This window comes from Cornus florida, unplaced genomic scaffold (assembly GCF_030987335.1).
Source record: "Cornus florida cultivar Cherokee Brave unplaced genomic scaffold, ASM3098733v1 CherokeeBrave_3.0.0_Hap2_Chr11, whole genome shotgun sequence".
Classification (NCBI taxonomy): domain Eukaryota; kingdom Viridiplantae; phylum Streptophyta; class Magnoliopsida; order Cornales; family Cornaceae; genus Cornus; species Cornus florida.
This window is the reverse complement of record NW_026775581.1, coordinates 649,749-670,793: the sequence shown is the minus strand read 5'-3', so window position 1 is coordinate 670,793 and position 21,045 is coordinate 649,749. Positions and strand designations below refer to the sequence as shown.

General features: G+C 38.0%; 1 protein-coding gene across 1 annotated transcript in view; it reads left to right on the top strand.

The window, feature by feature from the left end:
* The window catches only part of LOC132282977 (ubiquitin carboxyl-terminal hydrolase 9-like), a 59,580-nt gene that overhangs the window by 17,116 nt on the left and 21,419 nt on the right, over positions 1 to 21,045 (top strand). The window contains exons 3-6 of the mRNA XM_059784829.1: positions 8,535 to 8,783; positions 15,535 to 15,676; positions 16,565 to 16,624; positions 16,740 to 16,835. Of these exons, the coding sequence (XP_059640812.1) occupies positions 8,535 to 8,783; positions 15,535 to 15,676; positions 16,565 to 16,624; positions 16,740 to 16,835 (547 nt within the window). The remainder of the gene's footprint in view (positions 1 to 8,534; positions 8,784 to 15,534; positions 15,677 to 16,564; positions 16,625 to 16,739; positions 16,836 to 21,045) is intronic.

Sequence of the window (21,045 nt, the reverse complement as noted above, 5' to 3'; positions counted from 1 at the left end):
TGTCAGGAGTTGACAACGATAATAGTTGTGTAATAGAATGTGCAGAGGATCGAAGCTGTTGTTTTTGGTGCGGTGGGCGTCCATGTAGAGCATAACAACAAGATTTGATGTGACCAATTTTTTTACAATGGTCACACCGTCCACGTTGTCGTCCCAAAGGAGGACCGGTGGTAGAGCTCTGAACTGATTGGGATGGTGCAGTTCCTGAAAGGTTGGGAACCCGAACTGCCATAACAGAACGATCAATAGAAGCAACACCTAATGGATGAGTCCGACGGCTCTCATCTGACAACACATAGGAGTATGCATCCTCAAGATTAGGGAATTAAGATAAGCCCAATAAATGAACACGAGCATACTTAAACTCGGCAAGAAACTGAAACACTCAATTCTTCTCCACAATCCCTGCATATAAAACTGCATCATCTTCTCCACAATCCCTGCATATAAAACTGCATCATCTGGATCCTTCCAATAGTGGAAGGAATCATAATATGACATCTCCTCCCAAATAGCACGAAGCTTGGCGATGTAACCTGAAACTGTCAAGTCACCTTGAGAAATCCTGGTGATATCTCGCCCCAGCTGGAAAATCTGTGCATTATTCTGGCTCTGAGAATAAGTGCGTTGAACTGAATCCCAAATCTGCTTAGCAGTCTTCATAAATATATAGCCAACAACTATGTTTGGTTGCATCGAATTGACTAGCCAAGACATAACCATAGTGTTATTTGCAAACCACTGTGGATATGCCTTTTCTGACTCAGCTGGCTCTTTCTCAGAACCAGTAATATAGCCAATCTTGTCTTTTCCACCAATGAATATCTTGGTAGACTGTGCCCAAATCAAATAGTTGGAACCATCTAACTTCACTGTGGTGATTTGAAGTCTTGGATTTTTTGATGAGTTGGTGGGAAAAATGGCACCATTACCTACAGAACTTCAGCCAAGAGAATTAACAGTCGAGGACCCTGAATCTGCGATAATCTGTCATACGACAATAAAAAACTCCAAAAACACCACAAATTTTTTTAATAAACCAAAAATGAGGTGTACACCATTTTTAAATTTTTTATGACAATGATTCAGACTTAATATGGTCGTACCATTAAAAAATTCAGATCTGACCAGGGTACAGAGTATACTTATGGGGAGGTACATCGGTTATGTACGTAATTTGGGATTGAGCATTAGATGACTAATGTTTAAACTCCTCAACAGAATGGTTGTTCTGAGAGGAAAAATCGCCACATCCTTGACTTAGCTAGTGCAATCTACATTGGCATGAATGTTCCCCAGTCATTTTGGGGAGATGCAGTTCTTACAGCTATTTACATCATTAATAGGACTCCTTCAACTCTCAATCTTACATCCCAATTCATCTCTTTTTTTGATTCCTTTGCGACTCTGTGTGTGTGTGTGCTTTGTTTAGCAGTTGGGGCAGACTCGTACAAAGCTTGACTCCAAGGCTTTGAAGTGTGTGTTTTTGGGCTATTCTCACTCTCAAAAAGGTTATAGTTGTTACCATCCTCCCAGTCGTCGGCGGTTTATATATATGGATGTTTCAAAAGAAGTTGTTTTGGGTTTTGGCTTACTCAAACTGAGAGCCACGATCTATATTTATACAAGAATAGGGTACAAAGAAAGGAAACCAAATCATAGAAAGACATAGAACTTGCCAAAATCTACGGGAACCCATAATTATGGGGATCTTATCTACGGGATCCTATAATTATAGGGATCTTATCTATGTGATTCCATGATTATAGGGATCTTACATAAAACATCTAATAAAAGGCTAAAAACAACTAATAAAAATAAACAAGATATTTCAACACTCCCCTTCGGGCTGGAGTGAAGATATTAATTAAGCCTAGCTTGGTAATTGAGGAATGAAGCAAAGATGGACCAATAGATTTGGTGAACACATCGGCCGACTGATTACAGGAACGAACAAAGCATGACTAGATAATTCCCGAACGAACCATCTCTCTGATAAAATGAATGTCCACCTCTATATGTTTAGTCCTCTCATGAAGAACAAAATCTGAAGCAAGCATGATGGTTGACTTATTATCACAAAACAAGTCTGAGGACCGTTTTTCACCTAGCCCTAGCTCCTCCAAGAAAGATCGAAGCCAGAGAATCTCACAAGTACCCTGAGCCATGGCACAATACTCAGCCTCTGCCATAGTTATTAAAGGCCCAAGGCGCACCAAGGCACTAGAGGTCCTTTGGAGCATAGGCGTGAGGCGCACGGCGAGGCGCGTGCCTGAGTGAAGTGAGGCGCACAATTGAAAATTTAAACTACCATAATAAAATTCATATCTCATAAGTCATATCAATATTCTAAAAATTAATATCAAATATAAAAAAGTAAATCCATCAACTATACAAGCATCAAACAACCATAAAACAGAGCACAAATTTGTTTTCTTGAAAGGCAAAGAAAAATGTGTTTTTTGAATGGCAAAACAAAGCACAAAAAGAAATAAATATGTTAACCCAAAAAAAAAAAAAAAATTGTTAACAAGAAAAAAAGAATAAGAAATAACAGAGCAAAAAAAAAAAAAAAAGACAGAGAGATGAGAGAACTAAACGAAGAGAGAGATGTAAACAAAGATAAGAAGAGAGGAGAGATCTAGAGGAGAAGAGAGAAAAAAGAAAAGAAAAGAAAGAACTGACGTGGCTTCGTCGTTCATCTCTGCAACTAGGGCTTCATCTTCATCTCACAATCTCATTCTATCGTTGTTCAGTTAACACTTTGACTCTTGGGCTTTCTTATTTTTTTATTCTTTTGAACAAAAGTTTCTTATATCGTATGATTGAGATTTCTTTTTTGTTTATTAAATTGCCAAAAGTACCTTTTTTGGCTTAAGAAATAGAACAATCGTATTTTTTTAAACAAATATCATTGAGGCGCGCCTAGGTGCACCTCACAAACTAGACGAGGTGTAATCGAGGCACGCGCCTAGTAAACATTAGTGAGCCTAGGTTAACAACAGGCGCTAAACCTGAGCCTCGAGCTTAGGCGCGCCTTTAACAACACTGGCCTCTACTGAAGATCTCGAAATTACAGGTTGTTTCTTACTTTTCCAGGATATAAGATGGTCTCCATAGAAAGTACAGAAGCCAGATGTGGAACGTCTGTCAGTCTTGGACCCAGCATAGTCTGCATCACTGAAACAGAATAGCCTAACTTGCTTGCTAGAAGAATAGAATAATCAAAGTCCAGGACAGGACTTAAGATATCGAAGAATATGATATACTGCATCCATATGACCTGTACGAGGAGCATGCATAAACTGGCTCACTACACTAACCGCAAAAGCCAAATCAAGATGGGTGTTGGTAAGATAAATCAATCTTCCTACCAAGCGTTGATACTGCGAGGGATCAGAAAGGAGATCTCCGGACTCCGTCGAGATCTTCAGATTAGGATCCATAGGAGTGGAAGCAGGTTTACACCCAAGCATACCCGTGTCTCGAAGAAGATCCAAGACATACTTCCTTTGCGATAAGGAGATACCCTGCTTAGATCTAGCAAACTCAATTCCCAAGAAATATCTGAGCTGCTCAAGGTCTTTCACTTCAAAAGCGTTAGCCAGTTGAAGCTTTACTTGAGCAATCCCAGGGATGTCATTGCCAGTAATGATGATATCATCAACATAGACAAGCAAAATGATACATCGACCATTGGAGGAACGACGGATAAGACATGTATGGTCAGAATGACATCTAACAAACTCCATGGATAGAATTACATCACTAAAGCGGCTGAACCAAGCTCTGGGAGATTGTTTTAATCCATACAAAGACTTCCGCAATCGACAGACCTTTCCGGCATACTCCCCCTCAGTTCGAAAACCGTGTGGAGGATCCATGTAAATAGTCTCAAGAAGATCACCGTTAAGGAAAGCATTCTTCACATCAAGCTGATGAAGAGGCCAATTGTGAGAGGCAGCAAGGGAGATAAGCAAACGAACTGAGGTCAATTTAGCCACAGGAGCGAAGGTATCATTAAAGTCTTTACCAAGAATCTGAGTAAACCCTTTGGCCACCAAGCGGGCTTTATACCGATCAATAGAACCATCAACCAGATATTTAACACTGAATACCCATTTGCAACCAACAGTCTTTTCACCAGGAGGGAGAGATACAAGCTCCCATGTTTCATTATGCTGCAAAGCATCCATTTCTACCTTTATAGCAGACATCCAATTGGGATTCCGGAAAGCCTCAGACAACGTTCTAGGAATGAAAATGGAATCAAGTTTGCCTAGAAAGGCTCGGTAAGACCTTGAAAGACCATCATAAGAGATATACTGCGAAATAGGATGATCAGTACTACAAACGAATCCAAATCTAGCGGGGGTTTGCGGTCTTGAGTTGGATACCGAGACTAAGGAACAGGAATAGGGTCAGGGCAATGTAAAGGAGAGAGAGATATACCTAAACTTGAGTCTGAGGAGGATGAAGGCAATTGAGGCGGAGCACGAGGGTGGCGTGAATAGACCTGCAAAGTGGGTGAGGAAACAACAAGAGAAGACTCTTCTTGGAAAATAGGAAGAGGACGAGCAAGATGAGAAGCCTCTTGATCGAGAGTAGAAGTTTCCTGCAAGATAGTGGTAGAACCATAAAAAGGGGAATGCTCATGAAAGGTGACATCAAGTGAGTGATACATGTGTTTGTGTAAACCGGTAACCTTTTGACATGGAAGAGTATCCTAAAAAGATACATTTAATGGCCTTGTCATCAAGTTTAATATGAGAAGGGCTACAATTCTGAACAAAACATGTACATCCAAACACCCGAGGGATGATGGAAAAAAGAGTAATATCAGGCTGAAGCACTTGTAAGGGGGCCTTACCATTTAAGACTATACTAGGGGTACGATTAATGAGAAAAGTAGCTGTAAGAACCGCCATGTGCCAAAATAACTTTGGCACATTCATACCACTTAAAAGACATCGAACAACTGACATTAGTTGGCGGTTTTTACGCTCTGCAACACCATTCTGTTCAGGGGTATATGGGCAAGTAAGCTAATGAAGAATACCCTGTTGGTTAAGTTGAGACCGAAACTCATTGGAATGTATTCACGACCATTGTCAAACCTAATATTCCTAACAACAGTTTTATATTGAGTTTTGATCATTTGGAGGAATTGAGTGAACAAGGGAAAAACTTCAGATTTCTTTTTAAGTAAATATACTCATGTGCAACGGGAATAATCATCAATGAATGTGACATAATAATGATTCCCCGAAAAAGCAGTAACAGGAGAAGGACCCCACACATCAGAATGTATGAGATCAAATATACTAGGTGCACGATGCATATGAGAAATATAACTGGTTCTAGTATGTTTAGAAAGCTCACAATTCTCACATTGAAACTTATTATCCTTGCAAGCCGTTTTTAATGAAGGGATAAGTAGACATAAATACTGAAAGTTTACATGTCCAAGGCAAGCATGCCATAAACGTTAAGTCTGAAAAGAAAAATCATAAGACCTCGAAAATGGAAGAACAGAGGCTTGAAGGCTTGAAGCAAGTGGAGGGGGTGTCAGTGGAGGATCCCAAAAGTAGTAGAGGCCATCGTGCTCATATCCCCTGCCAAAAATCCTCTTCGAACACAGGTCCTTTAAAACACAGTAATGAGGAAAGAAAATAACTGCACAATTTAGTGATTTGGCAAAGCTTGCTAACCGAAAGAAGATTAAATGCAAAGTTAGGAACATAAAGCACAGATGACAATAATAATGTCAGGGGATAGATGAACATTTCCTTTGCTACGAATAATGGTGGTTGACCCATCGGCTAGACTAACAGCCTAATTAATAGGGGTAACGGGAGTAGAAAATAATGACAACTCACGAGTCGTGATCATTGGCTCCGGAATCCAGAACCCAAGTCGGTTTTCCTGCTTTAACATGATAAGCAGAAGGAGTACCTGTAGCTATAGTAGTCGTGGGAGTAGAAGAGCAGGCCCTGGTAGATAAGGCTCCGAACTGCTTCTGAAGCTGACCAATCTGGGGCTGTAACTATTTGAAGTCCTGAAAAGATGATCTGGGAGGAGTTGAAGCAGGAGGGACAACAATCTGTGGAGTAGTATACCGACCAATAGTATTGGCTATTGTGGTAGTGTGGCCACGGCCCGAAGATAAAGTGTCATTTTGGCTACTAGAATCACTCATAGTATCAAACTAAGGCTGGTCCACAAATTGAAGAGGGAGGAAAGAGAAAAAATAAGGCCGGAAAAATCGGCGCTTTCCACCAAATACGCTGCCGAACAAACACCGGCAGCCCACAAAAAAAAAAAAAAACACCAGAAGGACCCTTAGATCATAAAAAAACCTAAGGGAATTCTCCTAAAAAAGGAGTAAAAAATAGAGGGTTACCCGAGGGGTACGGTGCAAGTGCTGGGAAGAGATGGAGGTGCGCCAGAGGTGAGGGAAAATGGAGAGAGAGAGAGAGAAGGTGGCGGTGTTGGGAAGGAAGATGGGAGGCGAAGGTTTTTGTTTTTCTCTGATACCAAAAAGAAGAAGTTTTGTGTTTTGGCTTACTCAAACTGAGAGTCAAGATCTATATTTATATACAAGAATAGGGTATAAAGAAAGGAAACCAAATCAAAGAAAGACATAAAATATGCCAAAATCTATGGGATCCCATGATTACGGGGATCTTATCTATGGGATCCCATAATTACATGGATCTTATCTACGTGATCCATGATTATAGGGATCTTACATAAAACATTTAATAAAAGGCTAAAAACAGCTAATAAAAATAAAAATAATAAAGATATTTCAACAGTTTCTTTCTTTGAGCATACGCCATACTATAGTGGTTCAGTTGGTTCTCAAAGTGAATGGTTCCTATTGAATATAATGGATGATCACCTTCTTCGTCTTCAACTCCTCTACCGTTACCTGTTTCGTCTTCTATGATTCCTCCTCGTGATACCTCTCCAACAGGGGGAATTGTTCCTTTTTCCACAGGCTTCTAGGCGGAGACAACAGTTATAAGCTTCTACTCCCACGATCGACTACCCTGTTCCTTCGGCACCAGTTCCGCCTTCTTAAGCTATTGTTTCGTTTGATGATCACCCCATTGCTCTTCGAAAGGGTAAACGTTCTTATACATACTCTATTTCTAATTTTGTTTTTGATTGTGCTCTCTCACCCTCCTATCGGAGTTTTCTTGTTTCTGTTGCGTCGGTTCCTCTTCCTTCTAGTGTTGCAGATGCACTAGCACAACCTCAATGGCGTGATGCTATAACAGAAGAACTACAAGCACTTAAGAAAAATCAGATTTGGGACGTGGTTTCGCTTCCTATTGGACGAAAGGCTGTGGGTTGTCGTTGGGTGTTTAGAGTTAAGCATAATCTAGATGGGTCAGTTACTTGTTACAAGTCCCGGTTGGTTGCCAAGGGTTATGCTCAGACTAATGGCATAGATTATCAAGAGACTTTTGCCCCTGTTGCCTAGATGAATACCATCTGTGTATTATTTTCCATTGCTGCGATTCGATCTTGGCCTCTATTTCAGTTAGATGTCAAGAATGCCTTTTTCAGTGGTGATTTGCAGGAGGAGGTGTACATGGTTCCTTCTTCGGGCTTTCGTTCTCTTGCTCGTTTTGGTATGGTATGTCGTCTTCGTTGTTCTCTGTATGGCCTCAAGTAGTCTCTTCGAGCTTAGTCTGATCGCTTTGGCACTGCTATGCTCAAGTTTGGTTTCCATCAAAGTGCAGCTGATCATACCTTGTTTTTACGTCATTCAAGTAGTAAGACAATTGCTCTCATTGTGTATGTCGATGATATTGTTCTTACCGAAGATGATACTATTGGAATTGTTGAGGTTAAGAGCTATCTTATCCGTCAGTTTGAGATTAAGGATCTTGGTCCCCTACGGTACTTTTGGGGCATTGAGTTGGCTTGCTCCGATGCTGGCATTTTTATCTCTCAACGCAAGTATGTTCTTGACTTGCTTTTTGCTTTTGGTCAGCTTGGCAGGGGCATGAAGTGGACGGTCTATACCTATTGGATGTTCCTTTGTCACCTCAAGCACATTCCGCTTCATTTTCTAATTTTGTTTCATCTAATAAAGCCCAGCTTATGTGTTGGCACACGCGTTTAAGACATATTTCTTTTGGTTATTTAAAACATTTATTTCCTTCCTTATTTTGTAATGTGGCAGTGTCAGATTTATCCTGTGAGACATTTCATGTGGGTATCATATCTGCTGACAAGTACTTTTGTTGGATGCTAAAAAAAATACTACATTAGTAACTATTGCAAATGGTCATCCTGGCTGAATTTTTCAGTCAGGCCTAATTTTAATAATATGTTTTATATTTTTAAGAATCTCGCTGTGCTTTTCGTGAATGGTTATGTGGTTACTATCATTTCATGGTAGCATTAGTCATCTGCATCTTGCAGCTGCAATCTCTTTAATGAACTTTGTGCTGGTAACATTTTTAAATTTTGTTTTTCATGTTGATGTAACCTTGTTCTTTCTGTTTTTTGGGTAGGTGGTTCACAGGCTGGCAGAGATACACTGGGCAAGACATTGGTGGTTATTCATATGATGAACATTCTACTGATTCACAGTCTTCTACTCTGTCAAAGACAGCTGATAAACCAGGTCCAATTGACAATATGGACATAGTTTCAAATGGAAGTGACTGTGAGGGTGATGATCTACAGCTTCTTAGAACAATGGAGGAAGGACATCATTATGTTTTAGTACCACAAGATGTTTGGGAGAAGCTCTTGCATTGGTAATGGTCCTTCATCTAATTCCCTCTAGTCTATATGCTTTTGACGTATGATGCTCTCTCTCTCTCTATATATATATATTGTTTTGTCAGTACTGTTTATCATGTTTCGTTAACTAAGAAGAGAGTTATAATTTTTGTTGAATAATAAAGCAATCACGTACTTATATACTGCTTTGTTAGAGAAATATTTGTAGAGATAGGCGGTTTGCCTTGAAGATATGGTTATTTGTGCTCAATATGGACGAATTGATTGATGGTGGAGGATGAGGTTCTTCAGTTTTATTATTTGCGATAAATTTGATAGTAATGATGAACCTGATATATAGCAGTATACAGCTTGAACTTGAACTTGACGAATGTTTAGAAGCAATGGTCTTAAAGTGGAAAAATTAAGATGGCTATCCATTATTGGCTTTTGCAATGGTTGTAGATTTACTGAAAAGCTGTGAGATTTTTTTAGGTGGGTATCTGTGAAGAATTATAATGATGGATTGTCATGCTTAATAGTTCCATACTTGATAATGTGGTGGTATACAGAAAGCAGATTTTTATCAGGTGGAGGGTCATATGTTAAGGACGTAGAAATCTATACTTGATAATCTAGACATTTCAGTCATTTTCTCCCATATCCGGTTTTGCTTAATTTTTATCGAGTGGAGGGTCATATGTTAAGGACATAGAAATCTTGCCAACCAGAGCTCAGACACAAGCGCAATCTGGAAATCTTTTGAGATTCTTCTACCCTTTTCTTTTTCCCTTTTCTGATTTGCATGCATGCTTGCAAAACCCATTATACTTGCTCTTGTTTAGACAGTGATATATTATTGGTTAAATGTTGGCGTATCATGTTCTCCTTCTCTTCATCTTCTTTTCTTTTCCATTTATGAGTTTAGCATCTGATTGATTATAAAACCTCTTTCCTACATTTCTCCATTGTCCTACAACAGCTGAAGTATAATTATTTGTTCATTGCCACTTGACATTCAAGAAAGGAGGAGAGGATTCGCTGCTCGTGTCTTCACTTGCAATGTGCCTTTCTGAATAAATTTTTTCCATGTTTTACCTTCTTTTTTATTATTATTATTTTTTTTTTATAGATTTGTGTTGTTGATAGCCTTTATTTTGTTTTTTTGCTTACCTCAAATAATGCGGAACATTTTGTAAAGTAAATGAATTGAACAGAATAGTAGCGAACAGAGGTTGAATATTCCACTTTAAGGGGGCCAGAAATCTTTTAAAGTAACATCAGCATTGACACCTAATCCATTCACTTTCCAAATCCTGCTCATGACTAGATTAAACAACCACATTTTATCTAATTTCACACAATTGACATTTGGAGAAGCTTATTATAAACTTGAAAGGAAAGAAATATGGAATAAACCTTTTTTCTGTATTAAGCACACAATTCACAAGTTTACATGGGTTCTCTTTATAGGAGAGAATACACGCACATAACTAGCTGGCCTAATTAATAATTTCCTAATTTACAGTATTTGACCAATATTCTATTTACAGCAAATATCCTCCAAATATTATATTTACAGCTAATAATATTTGGTAGTATTACTACCAAATCTTTCCTTTTTAAAACTCCCCCTCAAGCTGGTTTGAAGATATCCTCCATAGCCAGCTTGCCAATTAGTCTGTCGAACTGTCTTGTATGAAGTCCCTTTGTAAGCACATCTACAACTTGCTCGGTAGTAGGAATGTACGACATACAGATCAATCCTTTTTCGAGCTTTTCCTTGATGAAGTGTTTGTCTACCTCCACGTGCTTTGTTCTGTCATGAAACACTGGATTGTGAGCGATCGAAATAGCAACTTTATTGTCACAATACAATTTCATAGGCAACGGATTAGAGACCTTTAATTCATCCAATAGTCTCTTAATCCATAACACCTCACAAATTTCATGAGCAACTGATCTAAATTCGGCCTCTGCACTGCTTCTTGGTACTACATTCTGTTTTTTACTCCGCCAGGTGACAAGGTTACCTCCAACAAAGGTGCTGTAGCCAAAAGTTAACCGTCTATCAATAGCACTCCCAGCCAATCAGCATCAGTATAGGCTTCAACTTGCAAATTCTGTAGACTGCATCAAAGTATACTTGTCCAGGTGAATGCATGAACTGGCTAACCATGCGGACTGCAAAAGCTATATCTGGACGTGTATGTGACAAGTAGATCAGTCTTCCAACAAGTCTTTGATACTGCTCTCTATTCATAACTTCTTCATCTTTAGAAGGCTGCAGCTTAAGGTTGGGCTCAATGGGTGTCTCGGCTGGTTTACATCCTAGCAGACCTGTCTCACTAAGTAAATCAAGAACATGTTTACGTTGATTCACAAATATACCTTCTTTGGATCTAACAAACTCCATTCCAAGAAAGTATTTTAATGCACCCAAATCCTTGATCTCAAAGTCAGCTGCAAGTCTCTTTTTCAGTCTCTCCAATTCTTCATTGTCATTACCTGTCAAGACTATATCATCCACATAGACAATTAACACTGCAACCTTGCCTTCTCTACTGTGTTTGTAGAACATGGTATGGTCAGCTTGGCTCTGACAGTAGCCACAATTCTTCACAGATCTCCCAAATCTCTCAAACCAAGCTCTAGGGGACTGTTTGAGACCATATAAAGATTTTTTCAGTCTACAGACTTTATTAGGTCCCAATTTTCCCTCAAACCCAGGTGGTAGATTCATAAAGACCTCCTCTTCAAGATCTCCATTTAAAAAGGCATTTTTTACATCTAACTGGTAATGGCCAGCTGAAATTCACAGCCAAAGATAACAAAATTCTTATTGAGTTTATCTTGGCTACAGGAGCAAAAGTTTCTTGATAATCAATTTCATAAGTCTGGGTGAACCCTTTTGCTACTAGTCTTGCCTTGTACCTCTCTATGCTACCATCAACTTTACATTTCACAGTAAAGACCCACTTGCAGCCTACTGTTCTTTTCTCCTTAGGTAAATCAACTATCTCCCAAGTACCACTTCTTCTTAGAGCATTCATTTCTTCCATCACGGCTAACTTCCAATTCGGATCATCAAGAGCTTCCTGAATGTTTCTCGGGACAAACAAGTGTGAGATTTTTGAGGTAAAAGCCCCGAGTATGAGAGGGTTTTTCATAAGAAAGGTATTTGGCAATGGGATATTTTGGATTTGGATATTTGATTCGAATACCTTTCCTAACAGTTATAGGAATATCAAGGTCTGATGGTTCTTGGTTAGGAGAAACAATAGGTACTGAAGATGAGTTAGGAACAAAATTACCTGTGATATCTGGAGGTCCAGTTCTCGGAGGTTGAGATTGATCATTTCCAAGAGGAATAGGCTGACTTTGACTCTTTTGATGAGGTATTCTCCGAGTATAAACCAGAGGCTCAGTATTGGGAACTTTAGTACCGGGTTGTTGTGATTCTTCCCCTGTTTCAGATCCAGTAATGTTCGGCACTATATGACTAGGATTCCCTTGATTGTTTTAATTGGTTTTATCACATTGTTCCTGACTTTGAATTTCGGGAATAACAGTAGGATGAGGTGAAGGAGTCAAAATCACATTTGGTAAAGGAGTAGGAGATAAATCCCAAAAATTTTCTTCCATCACCTCATTCTCCCCCTGAAGAGAATTTTTGGGAAAGTAGGATTTATTTTCAAAGAAAGAGACATCCATACTTATATAAAATTTTCTTGTTTGGGGATCATAGCACTTATATCCCTTTTGATTAGAAGCATACCCTATGAAAACACATTTTTCAGCTCGAGAATCAAGTTTGGACCGAGTATTATTGGGTATATGAACAAAAGCTATGTAGCAAAATACCTTTAGAGGTAAATCCGAGTATATCCTTGATAATGGAAAAATTCTTTCGAAACATTCTAATGGCATGCTATATTTTAAAACACGTGAAGTCATTCTATTAATCAAATATGAAGCTGTTAAAACAGCTTCCCCCCATAGATATTTTGGAACATTCATTGAAAACATTATAGCACGAGCCACTTCAAGTAAATGTTTATTTTTTCTTTCAGCAATTCCGTTTTGTTAAGGGGTATCCACACATGTAGACTGATGATGGATACTCTTTTCTTTCAAAAAACTCCCCAAAATTTCATTAAAATACTCTATTCCATTATCGGTGTGAAAAATGCTAATTTTTGCTTGAAACTGAGTTTCAACCATTGTGTAAAAATTCTTAAAATTTTTTTCAACGTCAGACTTTTCATTCATCAAATAAACCCAACATAAACGGGTATGATCATCTATAAAAGTAACAAACCATTTTTTCCTAGAGATAGTAGTGACTCTTGAAGGTCCCCAAACATCACTATGTGTTAAATAAAATGGTTTTGAAAAAGTATAAGGTTTTGGCAAATAAATAGTACGATGACTCTTAGATAAGCAACAACTTTCACAATAGAATGATGAACAATCCAAACCTTTAAATAAAGTACGAAACAAATGTGTAAGATATAGAAAGCTAAGATGTCCTAGTCTTAAATGCCAAAACATCATTTGTTCATAAACAGAGTTAGAACTAACACTACTAAGGCCCTGAGCCTTTTTATTACTGGAGAAGTCCCCATCAAAGTAGTAAGGTCCATCTATTATCTTAGTACTACCAATCTTCTTCCCCGAGCTCCGGTCCTGAAATTCATAGTAAGAATCACAGAAAATTACACAACAATTAGATTCTTTGGTTAGTTTACTCACAGACAAAAGGTTACAGGATAGTTTAGGGACATGGAGAACACATTTAAGATCTATATTCTTGGATAATTTTATCAAACCTTTTCCTGCAATAGGTGAGAAACTACAATCTGCAATTCTAATTTTTTTAAGGCCAGAACATGGTAAGTAAGTGCTAAAAAGATTGGAAAGGCTGGTCATATGATCAGAGGCTCCAGAATCGATGATCCATGGAGTATAATTTAAACAACAAGAAAGGGCATTAAGTGCACTACCTGTTTGTACAAGAGAAACACTAGGAATACCAGATGAGGAATTAAATTTCAGCAGCTTCAGAAGGTGATCCATCTGCTCCTTGCTTAAGGGACTTGTCTCAGCTTCATTAGCAGTAGGAACTGCACGCCTATTTCTGTCACTAGGCTTGCTACTCTTCCAATTCACTGGTTTTCCGTGGATTTTCCAGCAGTTCTCCCGAGTATGGCGCGGTTTGTTGCAGAAGTCGCACCAGACCCGTGGCTTCTCTTCAGTTTTTCGCTGAAAATCGACTGCTTTATTAGCAGCAGTCTCTGCAACAATAAGGGTAGAACTCTCAATAGGTCCGCTGGTAGTCTTCTTCCCCAAAATTACATGTCTGCGGCTCTCTTCTCTTCGAACCTCAGCAAACATTTCACCAATTGGAGGAAGTGGAGTCTTGCCAATGATCCGTTCTCGTACTTAATCAAATTCCACGTTGAGCCCAGCAAGGAATTTGTAAATGCGATGAGCCTCCACGGTCCATTTGTAGTGATTGGCATCTTCAGTGAATTTCTATTCATAATCATTGAACAAATCCATGTCTTGCCAAAGGCGCTTCAATGAATTGAAATACTTGGTGCTCGAGTCTTCTCCCTGCCGAATCTCACCAAGTTTTAGAGTCAATTATTAGATCTGAGACTAATTTCCCAAATCAGAGTACATTTGATTCACGTTGTCCCAGAGCTTCTTGGCCGTGGAGTGACACATATAGTTGGAGCTAATATCCTCATCTATGGAGTTCACAAGCCAAATCATCACCATTGAATTTTCTTCATCCCAGGTCATGTACATTGGGTCCTCTGATGCTGGTGCCTTCTTGTCTCCCGTCAGGTATCCGATCTTTCCCCGCCCTCTGATGTACATCCGAACGGACTGGGACCACGGTAAATAATTGTCACAATTAAGGTGAATATTGGTGATCTGAACCGAGTGAGAATCAGTACTGGGGGCTTGGGTTATCGGATTGGTTGACTGGGTTGTGATAGGCGAGGTTAACATGGAGGAAACGTCAGACATAGTTGATCAGCAAAGAAATTGTGCAGAAAAGAAATTTAGGGTTTATTTTTTTTTTTTTTTAGAGTGGCTTTGATACTATATAAACTTGAAAGGAAAGAAATATGGAATAAACTTTTTTTTTTTTGTATTAGCACACAATTCACAAGTTTACACGGGTTCTCTTTATAGGAGAGAATACATGCACATAACTAGCTGGCCTTATTAATAATTTCCTAATTTACAGCATTTGACCAATATTCTATTTACAACAAATATCCTCCAAATATTATATTTACAACTAATAATATTTGGTAGTATTACTACCAAATCTTTCCTTTTCAACACTTATTATCTTGAATAAAATGGAATCATGATATTTTTAAGTGCTTGGCCTACACACAATTTACACTTGGCCCATTTACATTTGGAGAAGCTTATTATCTTGAATAAAATGGACTCATGATATATTTAAGTGCTTGGCCTACGCAAATTCCATGTCTTTGTAGCCTTTAACAAAATCAATGTATTCCCTAATATAATGCCTACGACAGCATTGCAACAACTGCATTGCCACCTCTTATGCTAGATTGTTTTCAAGATTTGTATGGGTCCATAATAGTTAGATATTTTGATTCCCATGTTCACAAGATTTGACGGGTCTATGTCCAAATATCATTGGATATTTTGATTCCCTTGTTTACATAGGGAAGTGTGCTTTCTGTATGCTGCTCACATTTTTCTGTTTCTTCATCACGTTTTTCTTAGGTATTCAGGAGGACCGGCATTACCAAGGAAGTTGATTTCTCGGGGTGTTCAAAAGGCGTTCATAGTGGAAGTTTACCCTCTATGCCTGAAATTAATTGATTCAAGAGATAACAGCCAATTAGTTATAAGGTTGAGTAGAAAGGTACTACCTCTCACTTCATTTGTTCCTTTCTTTCCTTTCTAATGGGTAATAGCAAATAATAATAATCACATGGCCCCTCTTACTATAGCCATTCATGTACTCAGTGGGCTGCATATTGCTTGAAATATAGAGGGTTTTTTTTTTTTTTTGTTTTTTTTGTTTTTATCTGCCTATTTTTCAATTACATCTATTAGTTTGAAATTAGAATAAGCAAATCAGCTAAATGAATATAATGTCTAGACATTCTCTCATCGTATTTTACCAAGCTAAGTTCTTTGCAGATATACCAAATATTGACCCTTTGTTTCCAATATTACAGTAATATTGTTATTTCATTACTTAAAAAAAAGAAAAAGAAAAAAGGAAATTTGTTATTTCAGTTCTCATTTTGTATTAGTGACATTTGGGGCTTGCCCAGTAGTGTATCATGGTTCTTTGGAACTGGATCCCGACATTGCCTTGTTTCCTATTTTCACACAGATGGGTGCCTTCACTCACACAAACACATTATTGTCAGTTCATCTGGCCTAGGGAAATTAGTTTTTCGATGAGAATAGTTTTGTTGCGATGTATTTTAATGTTTTGTTTACTTAATCTTGTGCACATATATTTGTTTAATAGAGATAGCTGAGCGGTATATCATACCAACAGTAAAAAGTGTTCTTGGTTGGTTGTTGGTCTCTCTCTCTCTCTCTCTCTCACACACACACACACACACACATACACACACACACCATGCATGCGCACATGCACATGCATGCATAGACACACAAACAGAGGAGATCTGGATCTAAAAAATATGACATTTTATGGTTGTTATGGTATATGGAAGTCTTCATCTTGTTATTACCTGTCATTCATCTTTTGATTGGTTGAAATACGTTTCAGGCTTCATTACATGAGCTTTATGAGAGAGTGTGCGCACTTAAAGGGATAGAGTTGGAGAAGGTTTGTCCTGTGATTCTTCTTCCGCATTTATTTTCTCTCAAAAATTTTTTTTTTTCTTTCTTTAGGTACTTAATACTGAAGGAAAAAACACTCTCTTTCTAAAAACTTTCAACAGGCACGTATCTGGGACTTCTTTAATAAACGGAAACACACAATATTAGTGGATTCAAGCCAATCCCTGGAGGAATCTAACTTGCAGATGGACCAAGATGTGAGTACTCCTGACAATGATTTTATTTGCTTTTATAGTTTATGCTCGGCTATTAATTTCTGCACTTATGTCTGGATTAGTATGGAGCATGCACATACGTTAAACAACATGCACATACATTGACCTTGCTCTGCATTAGTTGTCTTGAATAGTGTAACTGTTGTAGTCTAGTTTCTTTGCCTATTGTTATATGTGAAATCTTGCACTGCAAATCTCTCTTTTATATTTATCTTGTCAGTAAGTGTTATATCTTATAAGATTCTATAATCCTTTCATTGTGTTGTAAGAATGGCGGACATTCCGGATGAGGAGATTTGTCCTTGTTTGACAAGTGTTAGTTTCTCCTGGATGCATGTCAAACGCATATTGGATGTGTTCATAATCGAAAAATTAATTGTACTTTCAGACATGTTGCGAATGTATAATTCTTGTAGTCATGTACAAGTTTATGCTTTACAGACTTTATTCCTATTGTTACCAACGATAGTTTATTCTTTAATCTAAACTGGTCCTTTAATTTTATCCTTAGTTACATGCACAATATATTAATTATAATTAAACAAAAAGTAAGATATTGTGGATGTAAGTTAAGCCACGCCAGCAAGGTAGCCACGTCAGCAAAGTAGTCAATGTATACAATCACTGTTAGGTACAAGACATAATGCTTTGAACACTCGATTGATGTACATAGACTAGCTAGCTCAGCAAAGACGTAAGCCCATAGCAAGAACACTCGATCGATGGGCCCAGAACCTTGATCCGTCCAAGCCATGAATTGTCGATCGATGGCCTTGAACCTCGATCCGATCAAGCTATGAATTGTTGATCGATGGGCCTAGAACCTCAATCCAACCAAGCTATGAATTGTCGATCGATGGGCCAAAAGCTCAATCTGACCAAGCCAGATTGTCGATCGACGAGCCTAGAACCTCAATCTGACCAAGCCATAACTGTTGATTGATGGGCCCAGAATCTCGATTTGACCAAGCCATAAACTGTTGATCGATGGGCCCGGAACCTCGATCCAAGTTATGGCCCGTCGATTGATGGGCCTGGACCCTCGACATGACGCGCTGGGCGGGGGAACTAGTGACGAAGAGTTATGGTAGGGTTCTTCGAGACCATTTTGAATGCTGAAGGGATTTTGGAATGGAGGATGGAGAAGCAGCTTTGAGTCTTGCTAAGGCAGACCCAATCTGAGGAGAAAAAGCGAAAGACAGGCTAGACTAATCACAGAGACCCTTATAGCTCTATTTTAGGTCATTCAAGGAAGGTACGTACACCTGGCAGTAGATCTGGAAAAGTAGGGATTAGGGCATCATGATCCATAAAGGGATATGGGCCCTGACTCACTTTATCCAGGCCCAACAGATGCAGTCTGGATGACCTAGGGCTATAAAAAGGTGGCTAAAAAAAGAAGACAACCAGAGAAAAATCGGGCTCAGTCAATGACTCCAAACTTTGTTCTTCTCTACCATTGTTTTCAGTTCTTAGATTGGGCTGATTTTCCCTCCCTCAATCCACTCTTCTATATTTCTCACATTGTTTTAGGGATATTCCCGGATACATTCTCATTTTTAGTTTGACTCGAAAATCAGGTACACACAGATATAATAATCAATATGATAATAAATTATACACATGTTATGTTGTTATACAATAAATACAATTTTCTTGGTACTTTTGACTTGTATTATATTTTTTCTAATTTATTATTATTTTCAGCCTTATTTTATTTTTATTTTTTTATGTTCTCTTCTCAAATGTTATACAAGGTATGAATTTTCATTAATTTAATGCTTAAATCTATTATTCATTAATTTAGTAAAATCATATTTACTGAGCCTTTTAAATAAAGATGACGACTTAGAATCTATAAATATTGCACTACTTGTGTTAAATGATTTTTAAGAGTTAGTAAAAGTGATGCAGCAGCGGGTAGGGGTGATTTGAAATCAGAATTCATGTAGAATAAGAAAGAGATTGAGAGAGAAAGGGAATAAGAATAGAGGGAAAGAAATCAGAAGAGAGAAGAATTCAGAGGGAGAAGAAATCACAGATAATTTCAAATTCAATATCAATAATAATCATAAAAAGCTGACTTTCACAATGTCTAAACCAACATATAAATAGGCATCGAAGAAAAACCCTAATCAACCTATTACCATAAATAAAACCCTAAATTGCTGAAATATCCCATAATAATAATAAATAAACAAAAATCCCTAATTTTATCTTTCTTTCTTTCTTTCCCACATCTCCAATAGTAGGTGTGGGCTATGTGGTTTCCAAGCTCTCGGGCCAGGCCCGGTTCTCCATCATTCTCTCTCGGTTGAGAAGAACTCTCCTCCAGAGAGTAAATGCAAATGTATATCTTCAAAAAGTAAGAGTCAATATAATAAAGTTGTTTTGTTACAATCCAAATAAAATCTGAAGCTAGAAGGTAATTGTGGACGTCCCAAATACGATCAATCCAATCCATATACTGCAGCTGAGACGACGGAAGTGCCGGTGCTGATGCTGAGAAAGATGGAACACTGCCTGTAGGAACACATGCCAACCAAATAGGAGGCTCAAAGGTGCCTCGGTTAGGTAACAGATACTCCACATAAAAAATTGAACTAGTACTCGTATCCAAAGACCAGTCAAAGAAATACGCATTAGGTCCTGATTTTTGAATGATGTGGCAAAGTCTATCAATTTTGGCATGTTTTATCTGGAAGGAGTTTTTATGACAAGGTTGAGGTAGTGCACAAATTATAGCATAATCATCTTCATTAAATTCATGATTCCTATGATGAGCATATGCAACGAGTTCATAATTCTTTTTACTTAAGACAATTTCTTGTCGCATATCGGTATGAAAATCATGAACAAGCTGAATAAAGGAATCAAGAAACTCAAGTGAATACATACATGGAGGCGAAGGATTATAATCAATGGACTGGCATAGTAAAGAATGGTAGATAATCTCAAAAGAACAACTTCCAGTACTTTGATTAGTCAAACTTGTATAAACATACTCCATGATAGGTAAAAACAAGTTCCAAGTGTCTAGACGCATGCTAGTAATAAAACTAACCAACTTTCCTAGACCTTGATTCACAACCTCAATTTTTCTATCATTCAAAGGACAAGATGCAAAAAGAAACTTCAAATTTGTTCCTAAGAATATCCAAAGTGTCTTCCCAAAATTACTGTTGTACTTGACATCCTTGTTTGACACAATGGCAGTGAATGACTTGTGAAGTTTACCAATCTCTTCAATGCAATCTTGAGTGATCTCATTTTGTGCAAATTTATCATCTGTTTCATTCAGTTCAACATCTTCCCTAGGATGTGTATGGTCATTTAGGACATCAAATGAATATGATCTTGGGGCTAAGGCAATGGTGTGTTGCTCAACATTCATGTGTGGCAATTTAGTTGGAGGTTCCTCAATTGTCCCATTTTTAATTTCATTAACAAATTTAGGTGGTGTAGAATCCAACACCTCCTCATATGTGACATGGGGAACATCATTAGTCACTTTTTCTTCTTTTGCCAACACTGGAGAGATGTGACTATATTCAAAATTCTCTTTTTCAGATTCATCTTGACAAACATAAGCGACTATCTCAGCAAAATCAATTGACAAGAGGGCCATGGATTGTAGAGCTTTTGAAAGACAAGACTTAAGAATTGTAGCACAATTGTTCAAAACTTTTTCTCCTAACTTGTAAGATTCTGGTGAAATAGTCTGATTTTCCTTTCTAACACTAGCTAGAAGAGGACGAAGTGGCTCTACTGAGATATGGTCGCTTTCCTCCAATAGAAGAGTCATAATTTGTTCCATGTATCTAAATGATGATCCCTTATTTCCTTTAAAAAGTACCAAAACATCTGAACAATTAACTCTTCACATTCCAAATCTAGCATTATCAAACATGACTTGGCGTTTGCAGATGTGTTGAGAATTTTGACCCTTTTACCATACGATGGTCTAGATGTATCAGATAGATTTTCAAAAGATGATACAATCACCTGGAATATTTCTACCATTTGATCATCATTATAGGGAAAATCTGGGGCTCTAATCCTTGTTAACTCACTAAGGCATGAGGCTACTGCAACTCTAATATCACCATTTGAATGCTTTAAAAATTCTTTAGCAATTAAAGCTTTCATTATTGGAGGGAGTGCAGCTTGCATTGAAGCACATGGGTCCTGG